Source organism: Macaca thibetana, chromosome 2, assembly GCF_024542745.1.
Source record: "Macaca thibetana thibetana isolate TM-01 chromosome 2, ASM2454274v1, whole genome shotgun sequence".
Lineage (NCBI taxonomy): Eukaryota > Metazoa > Chordata > Mammalia > Primates > Cercopithecidae > Macaca > Macaca thibetana.
In genome coordinates, this window is record NC_065579.1 from 39,007,508 (window position 1) to 39,031,610 (window position 24,103).

The window sequence follows — 24,103 nt, forward strand, 5'->3', positions numbered from 1 at the left end:
TTTTGGAGATCTGCAACAATTAAAAAAAAAAAAAACTTGCAGACAAGCCATGTAGCCTATTGGAAAACCAAAGCAAATTTAGATTCATCATGATGTATAAAATATATGTAGATATTTAACATTCACTACTATAAAATATATACGAATCTATTGTAAGAACTTAACATTTATTAAAACTTACACACACACTTACAGGCTGTACATGGCACCATTTGCACATGACAGCAATGTGAATAAAGATATAGTATTATGGCTGGGAGTGGTGGCTCACGCCTGTAATCCCAGCATTTTGGGAGGCTGAGACAGACAGATCACTGGACATCAGGAGTTCAAGAGCAGTCTGGCCAACATAATGAAACCCCAACTCCAGTAAAAAATATAGGCCGAGCATGGTGGCTCACGCCTGTAACCCCAGCACTTTGGGAGGCTGAGGCGGCGGATCATGAGGTCAGGAGATGGAGACCATCCTGGCTAATACGGTGAAATCCCGCCTCTACTAAAAATACACGCCTCTACTAAAAATTAGCTGGGCGTGGTGGTGGGCACCTGTAGTCCCAGCTACTTGGGAGGCTGAGGCAGGAGAAGGGCGTGAACCTGGGAGGCGGAGCTTGCAGTAAGCCGAGATCACGCCACAGCACTCCAGCCTGGGCAACAAAGTGAGACTCCGTGTCTGAAAAAAAAAAAGAAAAAAGGCTGGGCGCAGTGACTTAAGCCTGTAATTCCAGCACTTTGGGAGGCCAAGACGGGTGGATCACGAGGTCAGGAGATCGAGACCATCCTGGCTAACACGGTGAAACCCCGTCTCTACTAACAATACAAAAAATTAGCCGGGCGCAGTGGCCGGCGCCTGCAGTCCCAGCTACTCAGGAGGCTGAGGCAGGAGAATGGCCTGAACTTGGGAGGCGGAACTTGTAGTGAGCCGCGATCGCGCCACTGCATTCCAGCCTGGGGGATAGAGTGAGACTCTGTCTCAAAAAAAAAAAGAAAAAAAAAATACAAAAACTAGTGGGGTGTGATGGCACGCGCATGTAATCCCACCTGCTCGGGAGGCTGAGGCAGGAGAATCGCTTGAACCCGGGAGGCAGAGGTTGAAGTGAGCTGAGATCACACGACTGCACTCCTGCCTGGGTAACAGAGCGAGACTCCATCTCAAAAAAAGAAAAAAAAAGAAAAAAAAAGGTATCGCATTAATCATAAGTGTACAGAATCAACTATAGTATACATTCCACTACAATAATATTGTACACATCTACTGTTGCTATTGCAGTGAGCTCAAGTATTGCCAAGTATTTACTAAAAAAGTCCCATGACACTAATCATCTTTGCATGAACAGTTGGTCTCTCCAGTGAATTGTGTATCACAGTCAAAAGTGATCTTGTGGTTCTCACTTATCATGTTTAGTGCAATACCATAAACCCTGAATAACATCATGGGACCCATATGTGCTACTAGTGATGCTGGAAGTGTTCCCAAGAAGCAGAGAAAAGTTATTACAAGAAAAAATTTAAAGAAAAAAATTAAATTGCTTGATATGTCTGTAGCTACAGTTGCCCACCATTTCAAGATAAATGAATCCAGTATAAGGACCACTGTAAAAAAAAAAAAAAATTCGTAAAGTCATCACTGCTATACTAGCAGGTGCAAAAACCATTGTACCTTTTGCAAAATACCTTTTTATTTCACATTAAAAGTACAGCTTATATATGGGTGCAGAATTGCTACAAAAAAGGCACACCTATACTCATATGATTCAAAAAGAGTAAAGTCATATAATGACGACTTAAAGCAAAAGGAAGGTGAAGGTTACAAAGCTGGAGAATTTAAAGCCAGCAAAGGATAGTTTGATAATTTTAGAAAGAGGTTTCACTTTAAAAATGTTAAGAGAACAGGAAAAACAGTTTCTGCTGACCAAGAGGCAGCTGACCACTCTTCAAGATGCCATCAAGAAAATCGCTAAAGAGAAAGGATATCTGCCTGCACAGGTTTTTTTTGTTTCTTTTTGTTTTTTTTTTTGAGACGGAATCTCACTCTGTCGCCCAGGCTGGAGTGCAGTGGCCAGATCTCAGCTCACTGCAAGCTCTGCCTCCCGGGTTTACGCCATTCTCCTGCCTCAGCCTCCCAAGTAGCTGGGAATACAGGCGCCCGCCACCTCGCCCGGCTAGTTTTTTTGTATTTTTTAGTAGAAACAAGGTTTCACCGTGTTAGCCAGGATGGTCTTGATCTCTTGACCTTGTGATCCGCCCGCCTCGGCCTCCCAAAGTGCTGGGATTACAGGCTTGAGCCACCGTGCCCGGCCTGCACAGGTTTTTAATGCAGATCAAAGTGCCCTACTCTGGGGGGAAAAAATGCCACAAAGGACACTTATTAGTAAGGAAGAGAAGTGAGCACCACTTTAAAGCAAGAAGAAATAACATTAATCTACTCATTTGTGCAAATGAAGCTGGGTTTATGATCAGGATTGCCCTTATCTGTAAAGCTGCTAACCCTTAAAAGCCTTGAAGGGAAATGATAAACACCAGCTGCCAGTCTTTTTGGCCAGTAATGCGTAACAAGGAGGCCTGGACAACAAGAACCCCTTTTCTGGATTGGTTTCCACTGACGCTTTGTCCCTGAAGCCAGCAAGTACCTTGCCAGTAAGGGATTGCCTTTTAAAGTTCTTCTGATAACGGACAATGCCCCTGACCAACCAGAACCCAGTAAGTTCAATGCCACAGGCATCAAAATGATCTACTTGCTCCTAAACACAATCTCTCTAAATCAGCCGACAGATCAGGGGTTCATAGAACCCTTAAAAGTCATTAAACATACTACTCAAAGGAAAAGACTGTCAACACTATTGAAGAGAACCCTGATAGAATATCATGAAAGTCTGGAAGAATTACACCACTGAAAATGCCATTGTTGTTTTAAAGTCATCAAGTCCCCCCAAAAATAAATACCTGTTGGAGAAAACTGTGTCCAGACGTTATGTATGATTTCACAGAACTTATGACAGAACCAATCAAGAAACACATCAGAGATTATGGTTATAGTATAAAATGCGGGGAATGAAAGACTTCAAGATATAGATCTTAGAGAAATTAGAGAGCAAATAGACACCATCCAGGAATGATGGCTCACGTCTGTAATCCCAGCACTTTGGGATGCCAAGGTGGGAGAATCACCTGAGGTCAGGAGTTCGAGACCAGCCTGGCTAACATGGTGAAACCCCGTATCTACTACAAATACAGAAAATTAGCTGGGCATGGTGGCACATGCCTGTAAAACCCAGCTACTCGAGAGGCTGAGGCAGGAGAATTGCTTGAACCCATGAGGCAGAGGCTGCAGTGAGCCCAGAGAGCATCACTGCACTCCAGCCTGGGTAACAGAGTGAGACTCTGTCTCCAAAAAAAGCTGGGAGAGGTGGCTCACACCTGTAATCCCGGCACTTTGGGAGGCTGAGACAGGTGGATGACCTGAAGTCAGGAGTTCAAGAGACCAGCCTGGCCAACATGGTGAAACCCCGTCTACTAAAAATACAAAAATTAGCTGGGCGGGTGGCAAGCACATGTAATCCCTGCTACTTGGAAGTCTGAGACAGGAGAATCGCTTGAACCCGGGAGGCGGAGGTTGCTGTAAGCCGAGATCACGCCACTGCATTCCAGCCTGGACGACAAGAGTGAAACTCTGTCTCAAAAACAAAAAAGACACTACATCAGAGGAACAAATAGAGGATGACTTGATGGAGATGAGTGCTTCTGAAGTGGTGCCAGATGATGAGGAAGAAAATGCTGAAGAAGGGGTGCCTAAATTAACATTAGATAATCTGGCAGAAGAGTTCCAATTATTCAAGACTGCTTTTGCTTCTTTGGTGACACAGACCCTTGTATTACGAGGGCACTGAAATTAAAGCAAATAGTGGAAGGAGGATTGGTATCACACAGAAACATTGTTAGAGAAATGAAAAAAGCAAAAAGACAGAAATTACAATGTATTTCTGTAAACAGAGAGTGCACCTGCCTCTCCTTCCATCTCCATCTCTTCTGCCTCTGCCACTGGAGACAGCAAGAGAAAAACCCTCTTCCTCCTCCTCCTCAGTGTACTCAATGTCAAGATGTCAAGGATGAAGACTTTTATGTTGATCCAGTTAACAAATAGTAAATATATTTTCTCTTCCTTATGATTTTCTTAAAACTTTTTTCTCCTCTGGCTTACTTTATTGTAAGAATACAGTGTATAACACATATTACATACAAAATGTGTTAATCCATTGTTTGTGCTAACAGCTTTAAGGCTTCTCATCATTTAGGCTACTAGTAGGCTACAGTAGTTAAGTTCTGGGGGAATCTCAAAAGTTACATGTGAATTTTTAAAATTTTAAGATTCATAAAAAGTTTCATAAATTTTGTATGTCATCCTTGCACAGGGGCCATGCTCATCTTCTCTGTATTGTTCCAAATTCAGTGTATCTGGTGCCAAAGTGAGCACACGTGGAGTTTTGACTGTGCAGGTCAGTGCCACTAACTCCTGCATTGTTCAAGGGTAAACAGTATATAATTTCACCCTTAAATATTTCAGCATATGTCTCTAACAGATGAGGACCACTATAATTCCTCTGCTTTTATTTTTAAGTATGAATAATTACTGTAAGGATTATAATATACATTTTTAACTTATAACTGACTTCAGGTTGATATTGAATTAATTATAATAAAACATAGCAATTTTGCTCCAATATAGTTCCATATCTTTTTCCCTTTTGTGTTACTCTTGTCACATATATTTATGTTATAATCTCAACACTATAGTGCTATAATTATTGATTTAAATCAGGGGTATCCAATTCATTGGCTTCCCTGGGCCACAATGGAAGAACAATTGTCTGGGGCCACACATAAAATACACTACCACTAACGACAGCTGAAGAACTTAAAAAAAAAAAAAAAAAAAAAAACCCCAGCAAAAATATCTCATAATCTTTTAAGACAGTTTACAAATTTTTGTTGGGCTGCATTCAAAGCCATCCTGGGCCACATGCAGCCTGTGGGCCACAGGTTAGACAAGCTTGATTTAAATAATTTCATGTTCTTTCAAAGAAATTAAGAGAAGGAAACAGACACACACACACACACACACACACACACACACACACAGCCTTTTACCTTTTACAACCACTCACATACTTACCATTTCAGATTTACACTCTTCCTTTTTTTTGGAGACAGAGTCTTACTCTGTCACCCAGGCTAGAGTGCAGTGGGGTGATCTCGGCTCACTGAAACTTCTGCCTCCTGGGTTCAAGCAATTCTCCTGTCTCAGCCTCTCGAGTAGCTGGGATTACCACGACCAGCTAATTTTTGTAATTTTAGTAGAGATGGGGTTTCATCATGTTGGCCAGGCTGGTCTTGAACTCCTGACCTTAGGTAATCCACCTGCCTTGGCCTCCCAAAGTGATAGGATTACAGGTGTGAGCCACTGCATCCAGCCCATTCCTTCTTTTTTCTTTTTTCATTCCTTCTTGTGGATTCGTTTTATCATCTTATGGTATTCTTTATAGCTTGAAGGACTCTTTTTTCTTTTTCTTTTTTTTTTGAGTTGGAGTGTCGCTCTGTTGCCCAGGCTGGAGTGCAGCTGCACCATCTTGGCTCACCACAACCTCCGTTTCCCAGGTTCAAGAGATTCTCCTGCCTCAGCCTTCCGAGTAGCTGGGACTACAGGTATGTGCCACATGCCTAGCTAATTTTTTTATTTTTAGTAGAGGTGGGATTTCACCATGTTGGCCAGGCTGGTCTCGAACTCCTGACCTTGTGATCCACCCGCCTCAGCCTCCCAAAGTGCTGGGATTACAGGCGTGAGCCACTGCACCCAGCTGAAGGACTTCTTCTAGTATTTCTGGTATGGCAGATCTAGCAACACATTCTCCAAATTTCCCCTTTCTGTTTCTCTGGTAATGGTTCTTTACACTTCATCTTTGGAAGACAATCTTACTAAATTTATAATTCTTGGTTGGCCATTTTGTTGACTTTCATTGAATATGTTATTCCACTGTCTTCTGGGCTCCATTGTTTCTGATAAGCTAACTCTTAATTCTATTGCTACTGCTCTCTATAGTTGTTTATCTCTTGTTGCTTTCAAGATTTTTTTGTCTTTGTTTTTTAACAACGTGACTGTGTTGTGTCTACATGTGGAACTTTTGTGTTTATTTTATTTGGGTTTTGTTAAGCTTCTTAAATCTATAAATTGTCTCTCATTAAATTTGGGAGGTTTTCAGTGATTTCTTCAAGTATTTTTTCTGCCTCTATCCTTCTCTCCTTTCCTTCTGGGACTCCCATTATACATACTTCAGTGCACATGATGGTGTTCCACATATTTCTGAGGCTCTGATAATATTTCTTCAATCTTTTTTCTTCTCTGTTCTTCAGAATGGATTTCTATTAATCTTCATGTTTTTCTATTGTTTCTTTCATCATCTTAAATCTGCTAATTAGCTTATTCAGTTAATTTTAAATTTTTGCATTGTACTTCTCACCAGAAATTCCATTTGGGTTTTCATAATTTCCATAATATGGAAAACCCAAATTCCATATTGGGTTTTCATATATATGAGATTCTCTACTTCTTGTTTTCATATTTTCTTGTAATTCTTTGAATGTATTTATTAAAAGGCCTCTGAAGTCTTTGCCTGCTAAATCCAACATATAGGCCTACTGAGAAGCCATTTCTATTGTCTGCTTTTTTTCCTGAGTATGGTCACATTTTACTGTTCCTTTGCATGGTTGTACTTTTTCTTGAAAGTAGACATTTTTGGATAATACAGTAACTAAGGATTTTAATTGTGTTTTGCTTTTTTTGGTTTTGTTTTTTTTGAGACAGAGCCTTGCTCTGTCACCCAGGCTGAAAGGCAGTGGCATGATCTCGGCTCCCTGCAACCTCTGCCTTCGGGTTCAAGTGATTCTCCTACTTCAGCCTCCCGAGTAACTGGGACTACAGGCCCTTGCCACCCTGCCCAGCTCATTTTTGTATTTTTAGTAGAGATGGGGTTTCACCATGTTAGCCAGGCTGGTCTTGAACTCCTGACTTCAAGTGATCCCCCACCTCGGGCTCAAAAGTGCTGGGATTACAGGCATGAGTCACTGAATCTGGCGGATTTCAATTTTTAACTATAGATTTTAATTTTTTGTAATTATAAAAGTTTCCAATTTTTTAAAGGGAATCTTTAACGTAAACTGAATAATCTGTTTCCTCCATAGTGAGTTACTTCTGCTATCTCTGCTCAGAACTTTTATTCTTACTTTTGTTTTTTAGCCTGTCTTCCTAGGAGTCCTCGTTGTGTTTGAATAAATTAGTAGAGTCAACCAATCATTTGGGCAGAAGTTGTGTTCAAATATTGCAATATTTGTGGCTTCAATCAGGCTTCTACCCCTCTGAGAAATGATCTGTTGTTGGTTAGGGAGCATGTTCAAAGTTCACCCAGTTCTTAGATTTTGCTTGACTTTTACTTTCCATTAACGTCTCTAACGTTTCCTAGTCAGCCAGGGATGTATGGAGAGCACAGCTAATCCTTTCATAGCATTCTCATTTCTAAGATTTGGCAGTTAAATTTTCGGCTGGTCCAGTACTCTTACCACAACCCCAGATTATTGAAGCTGTAAGTTTTTCCTGTTTGTTTGTGGGCTTTTATTACTTGTCCATGTTGAATCCATTCTCTCTGACAGGAAAGCTTAGGGTTTTTGCACACAGTGCCATTCTGGTAACAAACTACAGATCTTACCGACCAACCATGGGGATACATGTGTATTGACAAGAAGGCCACAGACTTCCGCTGCTTTTACCTGAAGCTCTATCAATTTTTCAGGAAAAAATATTTCCCACTGTGTGTGTGTGTTTTTTTTTTAATCTTTGGTGAATTTCCAGAGCCCTGATGTAATGTTTTTGACAATACATTCTAGTTTTTTAATACTTGCTTTTTGCGGACAGATTTGCCTATCTCTTCAAACCAACAGAGCCAGGAGTCTCTTCAACTATGATTATCTCAACTCATCTCTAATATAAATACCTCTATTATTAGTCCCCTATTACAGATAAGGAAACTAAGACATACAAAAATCATTCATGTATCTAAAGATTATATAGCTGCTAAACAGAAGAACTTGCAAACTAGGCATTTTGCTTCCAGAGCCTTTAGGTATTTTTTTTTTAATAGATATAAAAATCCTTAAAATACCATATAAGTACAATAACAGAAGCAGGTATAGGTGCTATAGGAGCATGAAGGAAATAATCTATTTTTGGAAACTGAGTATAGCAGATAGGATATAAAGATGAAGCACCAGAGTCCATCATTTATAAAAATACCATGTTTTTAGGGATACAAATATCAGTAAAATTTCCAAATATTTAAGACAGTTAATTGCATTAAAAACCTTTTAGTAGATTTCTCACTAATTTAACTTACTCTCTTGCCAGTACCCCTTCCCACTGGAGGATGTGCCTCAGCAGCTTGACGAATTGTACAAACCATTAGCTCTATAAGAGCACTCTCTTGACGATCAGACATTGCTAAAGTAAAACAAAATACATGAGCATGAGTAGACAGTTTTACAATAATCATGTATTAAAAATGAACACATTATAAAAAAACTGAAAACATTCTATTACTGCTTATTTTAAAGACTAAAGTTAAGCTCTGTACTTTGCTATTTCTTTTTTTTTAAAGTAATTATGTGCTTGCTGTCATAAGTCAAACAGGAAAGAGATACAAAGTAAAGAATAAGAGGATAAACTCTGGTCTCTTCTAAAGCTACCTTTCTGAGTTAGGCAATTCTAAAATTTTACTGTGTTTCCTTCTACATAATTTCAAACGTCATATAATAGGACTTTTTTAATAAAAAAGGCTATGCCGTATGTTTTTTAAAAACTTAACAGTTAATATTTTTCAAGTCAATATACATATATTATAATTATCTTAATAAATTACTATCCAACGTATGTACCATAATTTAGTCAGCCTTCTACTTATGGTCATTCAAATAATTTCCTGACTTTTGACACTGAACAATGCTTCAATAAACATCATTAATAGACACATATTTATGCAACTGATACATTTATTTCTGTACAATAATTCTCCAAAGAAGAAATAATGGATTCAAATGGCAAGATCTTGATACTGAGAAATCATAAGATTATTTATTATAATGTATATCCCCAACTGCAATGTTATGAATGTTTGGTTCCTTATATCCCTGTGAACACTAGATGTTAATAAACCATTTTAATTTTTGCCAGTCCAACGGTTGAAAAGGGGTATTTGGTTATCATTTTGCTCCTTCCTATCTACTAATTAGTTAAGTGGAATATATTTTCTATTTTTCCCTAAGATTTGTCTATGTTTATTCTTCACCCGTTTTTGTGCTACTATTCACCTTTCTTATCAATTTGAGAACTCCTGTATGGTAGGGGTAGTACTTTTTACCTTTTGAATGATGCAAGTATTTTCTCCCGGTTTGTCATTTGTTATCAGACACTTCATGGTATCTTTTGTCAGACAGAAATTGTTTTTTTTTTTTTTTTTGAGACGGCGTCTCACTCTGTCGCCCAGGCTGGAGTGCAGTGGCCGGATCTCAGCTCACTGGAACCTCTGCCTCCTGGGTTTACGCCATTCTCCTGCCTCAGCCTCCCGAGTAGCTGGGACTACAGGTACCCGCCACCACGCCCGGCTAGTTTTTGTATTTTTTTTAGTAGAGACGGGGTTTCACCCTGTTAGCCAGGATGGTCTCGATCTCCTGACCTCGTGATCCGCCCGTCTCAGCCTCCCAAAGTGCTGGGATTACAGGCTTGAGCCACCGCGCCCGGCCAGAAATCGTTAATTTTTCAAAAGTCACATCTGTCTCCTTTTGTTTTATGGCTTCTGGGTTTCTTATACTGCCTTCAAAGATCTCTCTGTCCTGGAGGTTACACTAATATGTTCTTCATTTTCTTCTAATTTATTTCGTCTTTTGCTGTCTCATGTGCTCGTTTGCTCTTTCGCTCTTCCTTCCTTTCACTTTTTCCGTCTCTCTTGCTTTGGTATTTTTAACCTATTTGGCATTTATTTCTGACGATAGTAGGTGGGCCTGTTTATTCCCACCAAATAGCCAGTAGTCTCCACCACTGTTAAACCAGATTTCCCTTTTTAATTTAAATGTCATTTTTAAACATGGTTCTGGTATTTTTGGATTCTTTAGTTTCACTAATCTATTTGTATATTTCTGTGACAATGCTTTACTGCTTTGATTATACTAGACTTATGGAGTAATTTGTTATAACTTAATATGTAACTTAATTCAACCAACTTGAATACATAAGCAAGTTTCCCTTATCTAGCCCTTTTTCTAAAATTTTGTGTAATTTCTATAATGCTAATAGCAATTAATTTATTAAGAATTTTCTATGTCTAAAGCACTATCATAGGTAGCTTATATTTAATAACTTGTTTTATCCGCAAAACATTTCCAAGAGATAGGAACTAATATTCTCACTTTACAGACAGGAGAATGAGCCACAGAGAGATGCACTTAGTTAGTAGTAGAGTTAATATATGAACTCAGGTAGTTTGACTCCAGAGTCAGTTCTCTTAAGCACTATGCTATACTGTCTTTTCAACATAAGTTTAAAATTCTATATAAATTTTGAAATCATTTTGCTTAGTTAGTTCCTATTCACCATACCTCCCAGAACTCTCTCAAACCCACTGGAATTATGACTAGTACCATAAAAAAAAAAAAAAAAAAAAAATGACCTTTTCAGCTAGAAATACAATACAGCTTTTCACTTTTGAGATCTTAAGTCATTTAATTAAAACTATGGTTTCCTTCAGATAGACTCTATACTTTCATGAATCCATTTTTAAAATTTTTTTTTATTTTTTGAGACGGAATTTCACTCTGTCACCCAGGCTGGAATGCAGTGAGGCGATCTTGGCTCACTGCAACCTCTGCTGCCTAGGTTCAAGTGGTTCTCCTGCCTCAGCCTCCCGAGTAGCTGGGATTACAGGCGGCTGCCACTGTGCCTGGCTGATTTTTGTAGTTTTAGTAAAGATGGGGTTTCATCATCTTGGCCAGGCTGATCTTGAACCCCTGACCTTGTGATTCACCCGTCTTGACCTACCAAAGCACTGGGATTACAGGTGTGAGGCACTGCACCCAGCCTGTTTTTTTGAGACAATCTTGCTTTGTTGCCCAGGCCGGAGGGCAGTGGCATGATCTCAGCTCACGGCAACCTCCGCCTCCCAGGTTCAAAAGATTCTCCTGCTTTATCCTCCTGAGTAGCTGGGATTACAGGTGTGCCACCACACCTGGCTAATTTTTGTATTTTTAGGAGAGTCGAGATTTTACCATGATGGCCAGGCTGGTCTCATTCCTGACCTCAAGTGATCCACCGGCCTCAGCCTCCCACAGTGCTGAAATTCCAAGCATGAGTCACCACACCTGGCCTCATTCTTACATATTTTTAAACTCAGAAATTTTTTTTTGGTTGTTTTTTTTGGAGGTGGAGTCTCACTCTGTCACCCAGGCTGGAGTGCAGTGGCGTGATCTTGGCTTACTGCAACCTCTTACCTCCTGGGTTTAAGCGATTCTCCTGCCTCAGCTTCCCAAGTAGCTGGGATTACAGGCATGTGCCACCACACCCAGCTAAGTTTTGTATTTTTAGTAGAGACAGGGTTTCATCATGTTGGCGTGGCTGGTCTCGAACTCTTGACCTCAGGTGATCCACCCACCTCGGCCTCCCAAAGTGCTAGACTACAGGCGTGAGCCACTGTGCCCAGCCTTAAACTCAGATTTTGATAATTCGAATGGTTTAGTTCTATCTTTCTCCCTCCCTCTGTATACTTATTTATACTGAAGACCAGTAGATGCAGGTATTATAGACACAAAATGAGGTATAAATTTTTTAAGAATTCAATTAACTTACAAAGGTTTAAAAGTTTACATTGATTATTTTAAACTAAGTTGAAGCAAAATCAAGGAAAAGGCAAAAAAGATACAACGACATCTTGTTCTTTATTCTGTACCAAAATTATCCTATAAAAATATGTGTGTACATCTTAATTCCGCGTTGTAACAATTGTCTTTAAAAAAAAAAAACACATGAACTTTAGCTTATCTTAGGAAAAACAAATGAAACATCGGCTTGTCCATCTGTACCCAAATGATCCAATGCCTAGTAATACAAAAAAAGCTTTTTGCTCAATAACAACTAAAGTTCTATTTTTATGATTTCAGAAATTCGTAATTTTTCATATTTGGCTGCAGCTAAAGGAAGTACAAGGCTGCCTATGAACTAAATGCATTGTCTGTTATTTAGGAAGAAAATATAGTCTTACGGAAAGTGAGGAAGGACAGAACAACTTATCTCAAGAATAGAAACATTCTCCCATTATCATGGGAGTAAAATCCACAGTAGAGTTGAAGTATAACTCAATGTTGCACACTGTTCAATTCCATCAATTTTGTTACTTTATCATTTGAACCCATCCATTTAGAAACTTTCCCTGAACAGGGAGATAAGGTAAACTGAAAAGCAGTTGAAATTTAATAGAAATTCCTTTTGGGATATGACAGCAAAACCACATAATAAAATTGAAAGTAAGTAAGCCTTAAGCCACGGACAAGAGCCAAACAGTTACACTGATTGAAACAAATGGGTAGCTGTTCATGGTACAAACTGTCATTTCAACTTTCTAACACAACATATAACTATACAACTTTCTGCACAGCACCTCCATTTCCTCACTATTAATTTTAGTCTTATCACCTTGAACTGTGGCTTCTCTCTTTTAGTATCATTGAATATATATAGTATCATTGAATCATGCTTTAAAATCACCAATGACCTAAATCATCACAAAATGATTTGTGTAGCCTTCTTTTCTCCTCTGCAATATATATTATGAACTATGGCTCTCTTGAACATCCTCTTTACTGGGCTTGCAAAGGTTATAATTACCTCTTATCCTTTTTATTGTTAGGTAGAACTCTCATTCTTTCTCGCTCTTCCTGCTTTCGTCCCCTATCGAATCTTTAACTCAGCCATGGGCTCTTTCCCTCTTTATAAGCCATCTCCTTCTTTTATATTTTTACCATCATTCCTCACAGAGACCACTGCAATGATTATGTATTCTTCCAAACAACGTTTATGAAAGGCATTTTTCTTAAAATATGAATTGGATCACATTATTCCCCTGTTTAAAATCTTCAAAAGCACCTTATTACATTTAGGATGAGATAAATTCACTTATAAACTAAAATGCTCTATATCATCTGACTTCTGCTTCTATTACATCTTGTATCATTGGTTCATTATGTTCCAGCTATTGCATCTCCTAGAATATAACATCATGTTTCAGATACTTTGAAACTGTGATTTCCTCTATCTAGATAGCTCTTTTATAACACTTTCCCTATCTGGTCCCTTATCGTTTAGTTTCTTTTCTTTTTTTTTTGAGATGGAGTCTCACTCTGTTGTCCAGGCTGGAGTGCAGTGGCACGATCTTGCCTGCCGGGTTCCTGTGATTCTCCTGCCTCAGTCTCCTGAGTAGCTGGGATGACAAGGTGCATGCCACCATACCCAGCTAATTTTTTGGATTTTTAGTAGAAACGGGGTTTCACCACGCTGGCCAGGCTGGTCTCGAATTCCTAACCGCAAGTGATCTGCCAGCCTTGGCTGCCCAAAGTGCTAGGATTAAAGGCATGAGCCACCGTGCCTGGCTGCCTTATCATTTAGTTTCTTGGCTCACAGGTGGCCTACTCAGGAAGGTCTTCCATCAGGATTCAATCTAAAGATAGATCCCCTATAATTATCCACCAAAGCTAATAACTAACTCTTGAACTTATTTTGGATATTTACTCAATTTTGGTCTGCCTTTCCCAGGAGAATGTAAGCTCCATATTGGCAGTGAGCTCATCTAGTGTAACACTATATGCTCGGCACTTAGCATAATATTTGACTCATATAGTCAATAAATATTTTTAAATTATTAATGAATTAATAATTCCTGCTTTTAAGAACCTTATTATTTATAGCTATTTCATTCATCAACTGGATTGCAGAATTTTAGCACTAGAAATGACCAAAGAAGATTATCTAGTTAAAGTTTCTCAGCCGGGTGTGGTGGCTCATGCCTGTAATCCCAGCACTTTGGGAGGCCGAGGCAGGCAGATCACTTGAGGTCAGTAGTTCCTGACCAGCTTGGCCAACATGGTGAAACCCATGTCTACTAAAAACACAAAAATTAGCCAGGCGTGGTGGTGGGCGCCTGTAATCCCAGCTACTAGAGAGTCTGACACACGAGAATCGCTTGAACCTAGGAGGTGGAGGTTGCAGTGAGCCGAGATCCGCCACTGCACTACAGCCTGGGTGGGAAAGTGAGACTCAGTCTCCAAAAAAAAAAAAACCATAAAAAAATAAAAAATAAAGCTTCTCATTTTACAGTTTAAGAAGCTGACATCCAGAAGTTACATGATTTGGTTATGGTCTTGTTACCCAGTGGCAGAGCTGTTGACAAGAACCAGATCCTCACATTATACTAAAAATTTATTCAGCAACTTGATTTTGCTGTAAAAAACTCCCTGACACATACACACACACCCCCACCCATAAAAACACTGTAAGACAGTCTTAAGGCCACTGTGATTTAAACTGATGTTGGTAGTCTGTCACAGTGTGTCTATTTTCCCAAAATTTAGTCCTATATCTTCAACTGCTAACTAGAGCCTTCTCCATTGGAATTCTAACACATTCCACCTATCTAAAAAATTACTTTAAAAAAAAGTTACTGGTAGCATTTTGTTATCATAAAATACAGCAAAATACTAGCACAGAAAATTAACTTAGATGCCACTCCATGCCAGAGCTTATATGTGGTATGCATGTGGTACAACATGCCTACAGATAAAATGTATTAAAAAAATTAAGCCATTATGTAGATAAAGTTTTGCAACTGTTATGCCTAATTTCCTAGACTCTGCCTACCTAGATTCAATCAGTAAAACTGTGGTTGACTTTTAAAACTGTTCCCATCTGGTAAGTTACTTTTCTACCTAAGACCAACCAACCAAACCCAAGCCAAGCCAAACCAACCTTTTGACCGGAAGTTTAAAAAAACCCACTGTAAACAGAATTTAAACCACAATGAAACACCTAATAGTATATATTTTAACAAGTAAAATGCACCTAGACCACCTTCATGACTAAAAGACTTAGTAATTATTATTTACTGACTTATACATCTTATTAACATGAGAGAAAGTTAACAATACCAAAGCATACTATCTTGTCTCTTCTTGATTTTTATATTTATTTATTTATTTATTTTTGGAGACAGAGTCTCACTCTGTTGCCCAGGCTGGAGTGCAGTGGTGTGATCTTGGCTCACTGCAAGCTTCATCAACCAGGTTCACGCCATTCTCCTGCCTCAGCCTCCAGAGTAGCTGGGACTACCGGCACCCGCCACCAGGCCCGGCTAATTTTTTGTATTTTTAGTAAAGACGGGGTTTCACCATGTTAGCCAGGATGGTCTTGATCTCCTGACCTTGTGATCCACCCACCTTGGCCTCCCAAAGTGCTGGGATTACAGGCGTGAGCCACCGCACCCGGCCCTTAATTTATATTCTTTGCCTCCCTTCTGCTTGGAAATAACCTTATAGAACATGGGGTGATATACAGAAAATGAGTTGGAATAAGGAATGAGAAGCTCTAACTTATTCTGGCAATTTTATGACTATAAACAAGGTAAGGAAAATGAATGGAATCTACCATTGAATACTAACCTGAGGCCCTTTACTCAAGTGTTAAGGCAGTAGACATTAGAGGGAAATTGATTTCTATCAGGGAAAATATTAAGGTTAGTTAGAAACAGAATGTGTAAGCTGGGGAGTAGTGGTGGCTCACGCCTGTAATCTCAGCACTTTGGGAGGCTGAGGCAGGAGGACTGCTTGAGCCCAGGAGTTTGAGACCAGCTTAGGCAACATGGCGAAACCCCATCTCTACTGAAAATACAAAAAATTAGGCATGGTGGTGCACGCCTGTAGTCCCAGCTACTTGGGAGGTTGAGGTTGGAGGATTGCTTAAGCTGAGGAGGCAGAAGTCGCAGTGAGCTGAGAATCACATCACTGCACTCCAACCTGGGCAACAGAGCGTATGTTCATAGTCCTGTGATCACAAAAGTGAAGGGAATTCAAAATACACTGGACAGTTTCACCTAGTGAGCAGAAGGCCCTGTCAACTTAACAACAGGACCATCTTCTTCTTCTTTTTTTTTTTTTGAGATGAAGTCTCGCTCTGTTGCCCAGGGTGGAGTGAAGCAGCGAGATCTCAGCTCACTGCAATCTCTGCCTCCAGGGTTTAAGTGATCCTCCTGCCTCAGCCTCTCGAGTAGATGGGATTACAAGTGCCCGCCACCAAACCTAGCTAATTTTTGTATTTTTAGTAGAGATGGGGTTTTGCCATGTTGGCCAGGCTGGTCTTGAACTCCTGACTTCAGGTGATCCACCTACCTCAGCCTCCCAAAGTGCTGGGATTACTGGCATGAGTCATCACGCCTGGTCTAGGGCCACTTTCTTACTAAGGATACATGGAATGAAAAAACATGTGCAAATAAAGTAAATAACAATTACAGCTAGAGACAAATACAGCATAATAAGATCTTCCTTGAAAGGTCTGAGAAAAGTCTGGGAAGAATTTGTATCATACACAGTAAATAAGAAAAATGTTTTTAGTTTAGAAGAGGCATTTTGGGCCAGTTTACCAGTGTGTATCTAGGTTTAACATGAACTTGTTTCTCTCACTGAATTATGTCAAAGCCAGAATAGATAATACAAATTAGTATCATTGCTTGGAAGGAACACTGGGGGATGCTCATTCTCCCAGTAATCTGTATGGGCATTCTACTGCAGAGGATGGCTCATTATGCTCTTATAATATTTCAAAAGGATGAACCACACAGAAGGGTACAGGAAGCAGAAAAGGGACTCAATAGAACATTATCTTTCTTAATCTTCACAGCTATATAAGGTACACAAGGAAATAATCTCTGTTATAGAAAAAGGCAAACTAAGGATCAGAAAATTTGAGGACATAAGTAACAAGAGACAGAGTTAAAAATCTGAATTAATATTTCTTTAGATTCTGGCCAGATGCGGTGGCTCACGCCTGTAATTCAAGCACTATGGTAGGCCAAGGTGGGAGGATCACCTGACGTCAGGAGTTCAAGACCAACCTGGTCAACATGGCGAAATCCTGTCTCTAATAAAAGCACAAAAATTAGCTGGGCGTGGTGGCATGTGCCTGCAGTCCCAGCTACTCAGGAGCCTGAGGCAGAAGAATTGCATGAATCCGGGAGGCAGAGGTTGCAGTGAGCCGAGAATGTGCCACTGTACTCCAGCCTGGGCGACAGAGCAAGACTCAATCACACACACAAAAAATTTTCTTTTGATTCTGAAGACCATGTTCAATCTACTGTGGGCCTTACATTAAGGCATCACTCACCTTCTAAGGCTGTTGTATGAATTAAATGAGTTACCAGTCCTTTAAAGTACTATTGTGGGCTAGTCTGAAAACCTAACCATACATAGGAAAAAGCATTTCTAGTTCTAACAAGCTAATATGCATATAAGCTTTTAGAACACAACCTCTTTATTAGGTATACATGTTCAATTTGCTGTGCATATTATTAAGTAGCATATAAAAAGATGCATACTTCAAAAATTATCATGTTACTCTTATGTCCCCGCTTCTTGAACAGTCAGGTAAATGACCTTATCTCTGATTTCCTGATTTTCATCTTAAAGAAAATATAACAAAAGGGGATGGCTGTGGTTTAATTAAATCATTATGTATAAAAGGTTTTCCCCAAGTTCATATATAAATCAAGCAAAAAAACAAACAAACAAACAAAAAACTCCAGATGCACTTAAAAAAGAAAAAACCATTAAGTTACATCAGTATTTTGTATCTCAAATCAGCATCGAGAAAACCTTTATGGCCAGGTGCAGTGGCTCATGCTGTAATCCCAGCACTTTGGAAGGCTGAGGCAGGAAGATTACTTGAGGCAGTCTGGGGACCACAGTAAGATCCCCTCTCCACAAAAAATTTAAAAATTAGCTGAATGTGGTGGCATGTGCCCATAGTCTCAGGTGGGAGGATCCTTAGAGCCCAGTAGTTCAAAGGCTGCAGTGAGCTATGATTGGGCCATTGCACTCCAGCCTGGGTGACAGAGCAAGACCCTGTCACTTAAATTTAAAAAGGAAAAAGTAAAGAAAAACTTCTTTATTATATGACACATATGGATTTTTAAAAACTTTTGTGGCATGGTGGCAGTGTTAATACAGAAAAATGTTAGAAACGATTCAGACATCCTTGTTATAGAAAACAAATTGTTCTCTTGGCAAAAAGACACAGCATGCTTATATAAGAAACGGTCTATATACAACTGTATTGCTATCAATGGAAATACAAAATCATGTAAATTAACTTGTCAAAATACTATACCTTCCTCTCCTTGAACAGGTTCTTCTAATAGCAACTCTGTCATACATTCCCAGTCTTTCAACAGTTCTTGAGAGCTCTCCCATAAACTGTCCACCAAGTAGGCTGCATGTTCATGTAACTAAAAAGAAGAGATCAAGTGTGACCCAAGAATATTTAACAAACAAACTACTAATACTAATTTAAGAAATCATTTTCTTCATAATTAAAATGGCTTGGTCTCCATGATTCTAAAAACCACTTAGAGAACAATATATATATTCACATTCCACTGTCAATAGTGTGGATGCAGTATGCAGAATTGACTTTTTACCATTTACGGTAGTAAAAGTAAGGATCTCCTAGACCAATGACATCATTTATAGATGAGGAAACTGCATAGCTAGTTAGAAAATTTTCTGAAGTTATATGTTAGATCTAGGTCACTTTTCACTATTCCTTGTGGTCTCTTCAACTATCTTTATTTTTATTTTTATTTTTTAAAGGAAATTAATCATTTTCCCTCAGAATTCCATTAGAAACTTTTGGACCAGCTGTACTTACTTCACATCTCTGTCATCTTAGTCAAAGTAAAAAATGTAAGTTACTCCATGTCTCCACTATTCTCTCATTTCCACTGGACTCATTTAATTCCTTACTCCACCCCCATTTTTTGTTGGTCATTATTCTCTTGACAATTTTCTTTGGAGCCCATGTTCCCACAGTAAATAGTTAAGGTCTTCATCAAACACTTCACACCAAACTCTACCACTAGACAGTCATTAAGCCTTGAAGAATATTATCCTTTTTTTTTTGAGATGGAGTCTTGCTCTATTGCCCAGGCTGGAGTGCAGTGGTGTAACCTCAGCTCACTGCAACCTCCACCTCCGGCATTCAAGTGATTCTCCTGCCTCAGCCTCCTGAGTAGCTGGGATTACAGGCCCACGTCACCATGCCTGGCTAATTTTTGTATTTTTAGTAGAGATGGGGTTTCATCATGCTGGCCAGGCTGGCCTTCAACTCCTGACCTCAAGAGATCTGCCTGCCTTGGCCTGCCAAAGTGCTAGGATTACAGGTGTGTGCCACCGTGCTGGGCCCTGAGAATATTACTCTAATGAAGCAGAAGGTGTTGGCATTGTTCTGATTTCTTCTACTTACAAGTAACTTCTCCACCCTAATATAAAAGATCTTCTACTTTTGAGGCTCATTACATTCAGATAAACAGTCCTGGTGATCAGTGTTAGTCGAACTACAGACTGCAACTCATTCTTGGGTTGTTAAACCAATTCAATGCACTGAGAACAAAGATTCAAAAAATGATGCACAGTAGAAACAGTGCATAGCACATAGAAAGGGTAAATACTATTTTATTAACTGTAATTTGTTATATGTGCTTGTACTTCTGAGAGGTAATGTTTTTCTCATCATGAGTAGTGGCCCAAAAGTATAAAAGTCACCCTTCTAGATCTACTATCGGTTATCTACTGTCATCCTGGCACATTCAGCACCTGAGTTGGATTTCTTCCTCATTTCTAACTCTATAATCACTCTTCGGTGTGACTTTTTTCCCCCCTTTGGAGACAGGGTCTCACAGTATTGTTGCGCAGGCTACAGTGCGCTGGCGTAATCATGGCTCACTGCAGCCTTGACTTCCTGGGCTCAAGTGATCCTCCGACCTTAGCCCCTGGAGTACCTGGGACTATAGGACTGTGCAACCTCGCCCTGTACTTTTTTTGTCTGTGTGTATGTAGAGATGGGTTTACCACGTTACTAGGCTGGTTTCAGTGTGAATTTTAATGACTTATGTAATGCTCTGCCTCTTCTAACACTTAATTCAGTACTTCATTTCAATTGCATTTCAAATACATACAACATGTCCCAGTGAATTCCATCAAAGCAAGAGTAAATAATATTGATTGGCATCTTTGCTTGTAAATAATATAGGCAAAGTTTGAGGCAGGTATCTTCAAACTTTCCTAATTCATATATTCTGAGAAACTATCCTTAGACCATCCATAACATTACTCCAACAGTGACAGGCACAAGAGGTGCACAACTCAAGAGTCAAAGACGAACAATCGCAGCAGAAAAAAGAAAAATAAATTGTTTCAAAACTGTTGCTATTAACCCATGCTAAATTAAAGAGTTATTGTTTAACGGGCAGAGTTTCAGTTTGGGAAGATTTGAAAAATTTCTGGAGATAAATGGCAGTGATGATTGCTTAGGAATATAAACCTACTTAATGCCAATGAACTGTATACTTAACAAGGTAAATTTTGTTTTATATATTTTACAATAAAAAAACCAGCTGAGGCCGGGCGCGGTGGCTCAAGCCTGTAATTCCAGCACTTTGGGAGGCCGAGACGGGTGGATCACAAGGTCAGGAGATCGAGACCATCCTGGCTAACACGGTGAAACCCCGTCTCTACTAAAAAAAATACAAAAAACTAGCCGGTCGAGATGACAGGCGCCTGTAGTCCCAGCTACTCGGGAGGCTGAGGCAGGAGAATGGCGTAAACCCAGGAGGGGGAGCTTGCAGTGAGCTGAGATCCGGCCACTGCACTCCAGCCTGGGCGACAGAGCGAGACTCCCGTCTCAAAAAAAAAAAAAAAAAAAAATTCAGCTGAATATGCTTGTATGCTTGATTATGAGTATTTCTGTAGAATAGGTATATAAAGATTTACAATTGTATATATTTGGCAGAGTATACTTTCAATAAATATAAAATATCCCCTTTCTATCCCTTTTAATGTTTTTGGTCTTTAATTCTGGTTTTTTTTTTTTTTTTTTAGACGGAGTCTCGCTCTGTCGCCCAGGCTGGAGTGCAGTGGCGCGATCTCGGCTCACTGCAAGCTCCGCCTCCTGGGTTTACGCCATTCTTCTGCCTCAGCCTCCTGAGTAGCTGGGACTACAGGCGCCCGCCACCGCGCCCGGCTAATTTTTTGTATTTTTAGTAGAGACGGGGTTTCACCGTGGTCTCGATCTCCTGACCTTGTGATCCGCCCGCCTCGGCCTCCCAAAGTGCTGGGATTACAGGCGTGAGCCACCGCGCCCGGCAGTCTGTAACTCATCTATAAAAGACTCCCTTGGCTGCAGACAGTGCTTCATGCCTGTAATCTCAGCACTTTCGGAAGCTGAGGAGGGTGGATCACTTGAGGTCAGGAGTTCAAGTCCAGCCTGGCCAACATGGCGAAACCCCATCTCTACTAAAAATATAAAGATTAGCCAGACGTGGTGGCACATGCCTGTAATCCCAGCTACTCGGGAGGCTGAGATGGGAGAATCGCTTGAACCCAGGAGGCAGAGGTTGCAGTGAGCTGAGATTGCACCACTGCACTCCAGCAAGACTCCATACCCCTAAAAAGACTCCCTCTACTTTATTATTTCTAAAGTCTCTTTCAATTTAGTATTTCACAAGTCTATTACTAAATTTTACCAATTAAAGTGTGTGACAGTAAAACAAAGAGAAATTCAGAGTAGAGCATAATTGGAATACCATCACACTATAGGAATATGGCTTAATTAAGCATTCATCCTGGGGGAACACAAGTATAAAAAGAGGAGAGATTTTCACAAAGAAAATTTCTTGTGAAACACAGGAGACCATAAAAGTCAATATAAACACCATGAATCATAAGAATCAACCTTTCAATACTATTTGCAGTTTCTTTTGTAGCTGTCAAGAATGCAATACAGGGCCAGGTGTGGTGGCTCACGCCTATAATTCCAGCACTTTGGAAGGCCGAGGCAGGTGGACCACTTGAGGTTAGGAGTTCGAGACCAGCCAGACCAACATGGTGAAACCCTGTCTCTACCAAAAATACAAAAATTAGCCAGGCATAGTGGTACACACTTGTAGTCCCAGCTACTTGGAGGCTAAAGTATGAGAACTGCTTGAATCTGGGAGACAGAGGTTGCAGTGAGCTGAGATCATGCCACTGCACTCCAGCCTGAGTGACAGAGCAAGACTCTGTCTCCCAAAAAAAAAAGGAAAAAAAAAAAAAAAAAAGAAATGCAATACAGGATAACTGACAAATACATTCTAATACTCTTGTAAGACTTTAGAAAATGGTAGCAAACACAGGAATACAGTAAGACCATCTGAAAATTGTGCAGTAATAAACATTACAAATTACTTCTTTAAATAAACGAGAAACAGCCTGAAACTAAGTATTCATGCCTTTTAATAAATTGAAAAGTCCTTGAGCTTTCAGAGATAAAAAACATTTTCCTTTAATTAATAATCAAAGTCAGTTAGCGAAGATCATCATATTCCCTAAACTTTTCAGTAGTTATCTCATACTTATCAATTTCTGAAACTATTGTTGCTTTTTTGTTTTTTTTTTAAGAGACTAGGTCTTGCACAGGCTGGAGTGCAAATGGTGCAATCATAGCTTACTGCACAGCCTGTGCAACTCCTGGGCTCAAGGGATCCTCCCACCTTAGCCTCCCAAGTAGCCACCATGCCTGGCTACTTTTTATTCCATTCCTCTAAAACCTAAGGGAGATAAGAGTATAAGTTGAGATGGTTTACTAGACATGTGATATTTATGGGGTAGTTAGTGTTTTACTAAAAAAATTCACATTTTGCATTTTATTCTGTAATATATCTACCCTGGCTTGTTAAGAAAATGCTTCAAATCATTAGTATGCAAAGTGTGATCCTTGGACCAGGAGCATAAGCACTATCTTGGAGACTGTTAGAAATGCAGAATCTCAGGCCCCGTTCTAGAGCTACTGAATCAGAACTGGCATTTTAACAAGATCCTCAGGTAATTTGTATACACATTTAAAACACTATTAAACACATTCTTTACTCAAATTCAACTCTCTAGCTAGTTTTGCTTCTGACTTTATTTCTCTATTCATTGGTAACTCTCTTAAAAAATAGCAGCAACTCCTTCACCACTTTCTGCTATTTTGCCCTAACACCCTTCATTCCACTGACTGAGTTCTTACTTCTCCAATTTTAATTTTCATACAGGCTACCTGTTTGTGTCTCTCTTCCTTATTCCTACGAAGTTCCCCTCTTACTCTCAAACTTGAGCATTCATAGAATCGTTTCTCTTCTTCACTGACATTTTAGCACAAATCAAAAACACTTTTTAACAAATAAAAGTGAGAGTCCTAGGTTTCCAGATGGTTCTCTACTTCTTTTGCAACTCTATTTTGTTTGCTTATTTATTTTAATTTTTTTTTGAGACAGAATCTGGCTCTGTGGCAAAGGGTGGAGTGCAGTGGTACAAAATCTCGGCTCACTGCATGCAATCTCTGCCTCCTGGGTTCAAGCGATTCTTGTGCCTCAGCCTCTTAATTAGCTGTGATTAGGTGTGTGCCACCACACCCAGCTATTTTTTTTCTATTTTTAGTAGAGACGGACTTTTGCTATACTAGCCAGGCTGATCTTAAACTCCTGGCCTCAAGTGATCTGCCCACCTCGGCCTCCCAAAGTGCTGGGATTACAAGCCTGAGCCACTGCACGTGGCCTGCAACTCTATTTTCAACCATTTCTAAATGAAGAAGTTATTCAGGAGTTCTTCAGATTTAATTTACCATTTCCCCATGACACGGCAGTAGTAGGAAATACAGATTAAAAAACAAAAAACAAAACAAACAAAA

At 39.7% G+C, this 24,103-nt stretch overlaps 1 protein-coding gene and 1 non-coding gene across 7 annotated transcripts in view; both read right to left on the bottom strand.

The window, feature by feature from the left end:
- Positions 1–24,103, bottom strand: part of STAG1 (stromal antigen 1) — a 398,006-nt gene that overhangs the window by 88,929 nt on the left and 284,974 nt on the right. For all 6 annotated transcript variants that reach the window (XM_050779584.1, XM_050779585.1, XM_050779588.1 and 3 more), the window contains 2 exons: positions 18,509–18,626; positions 8,436–8,539 (listed from right to left, as the gene is read on the bottom strand). In XM_050779584.1, coding sequence (XP_050635541.1) covers positions 8,436–8,539; positions 18,509–18,626 — 222 coding nt within the window. The remainder of the gene's footprint in view (positions 1–8,435; positions 8,540–18,508; positions 18,627–24,103) is intronic.
- On the bottom strand, positions 4,361–4,468 carry LOC126949418 (U6 spliceosomal RNA). Its single transcript, XR_007723723.1, has one exon. It is a non-coding gene; the product is annotated as a U6 spliceosomal RNA (small nuclear RNA).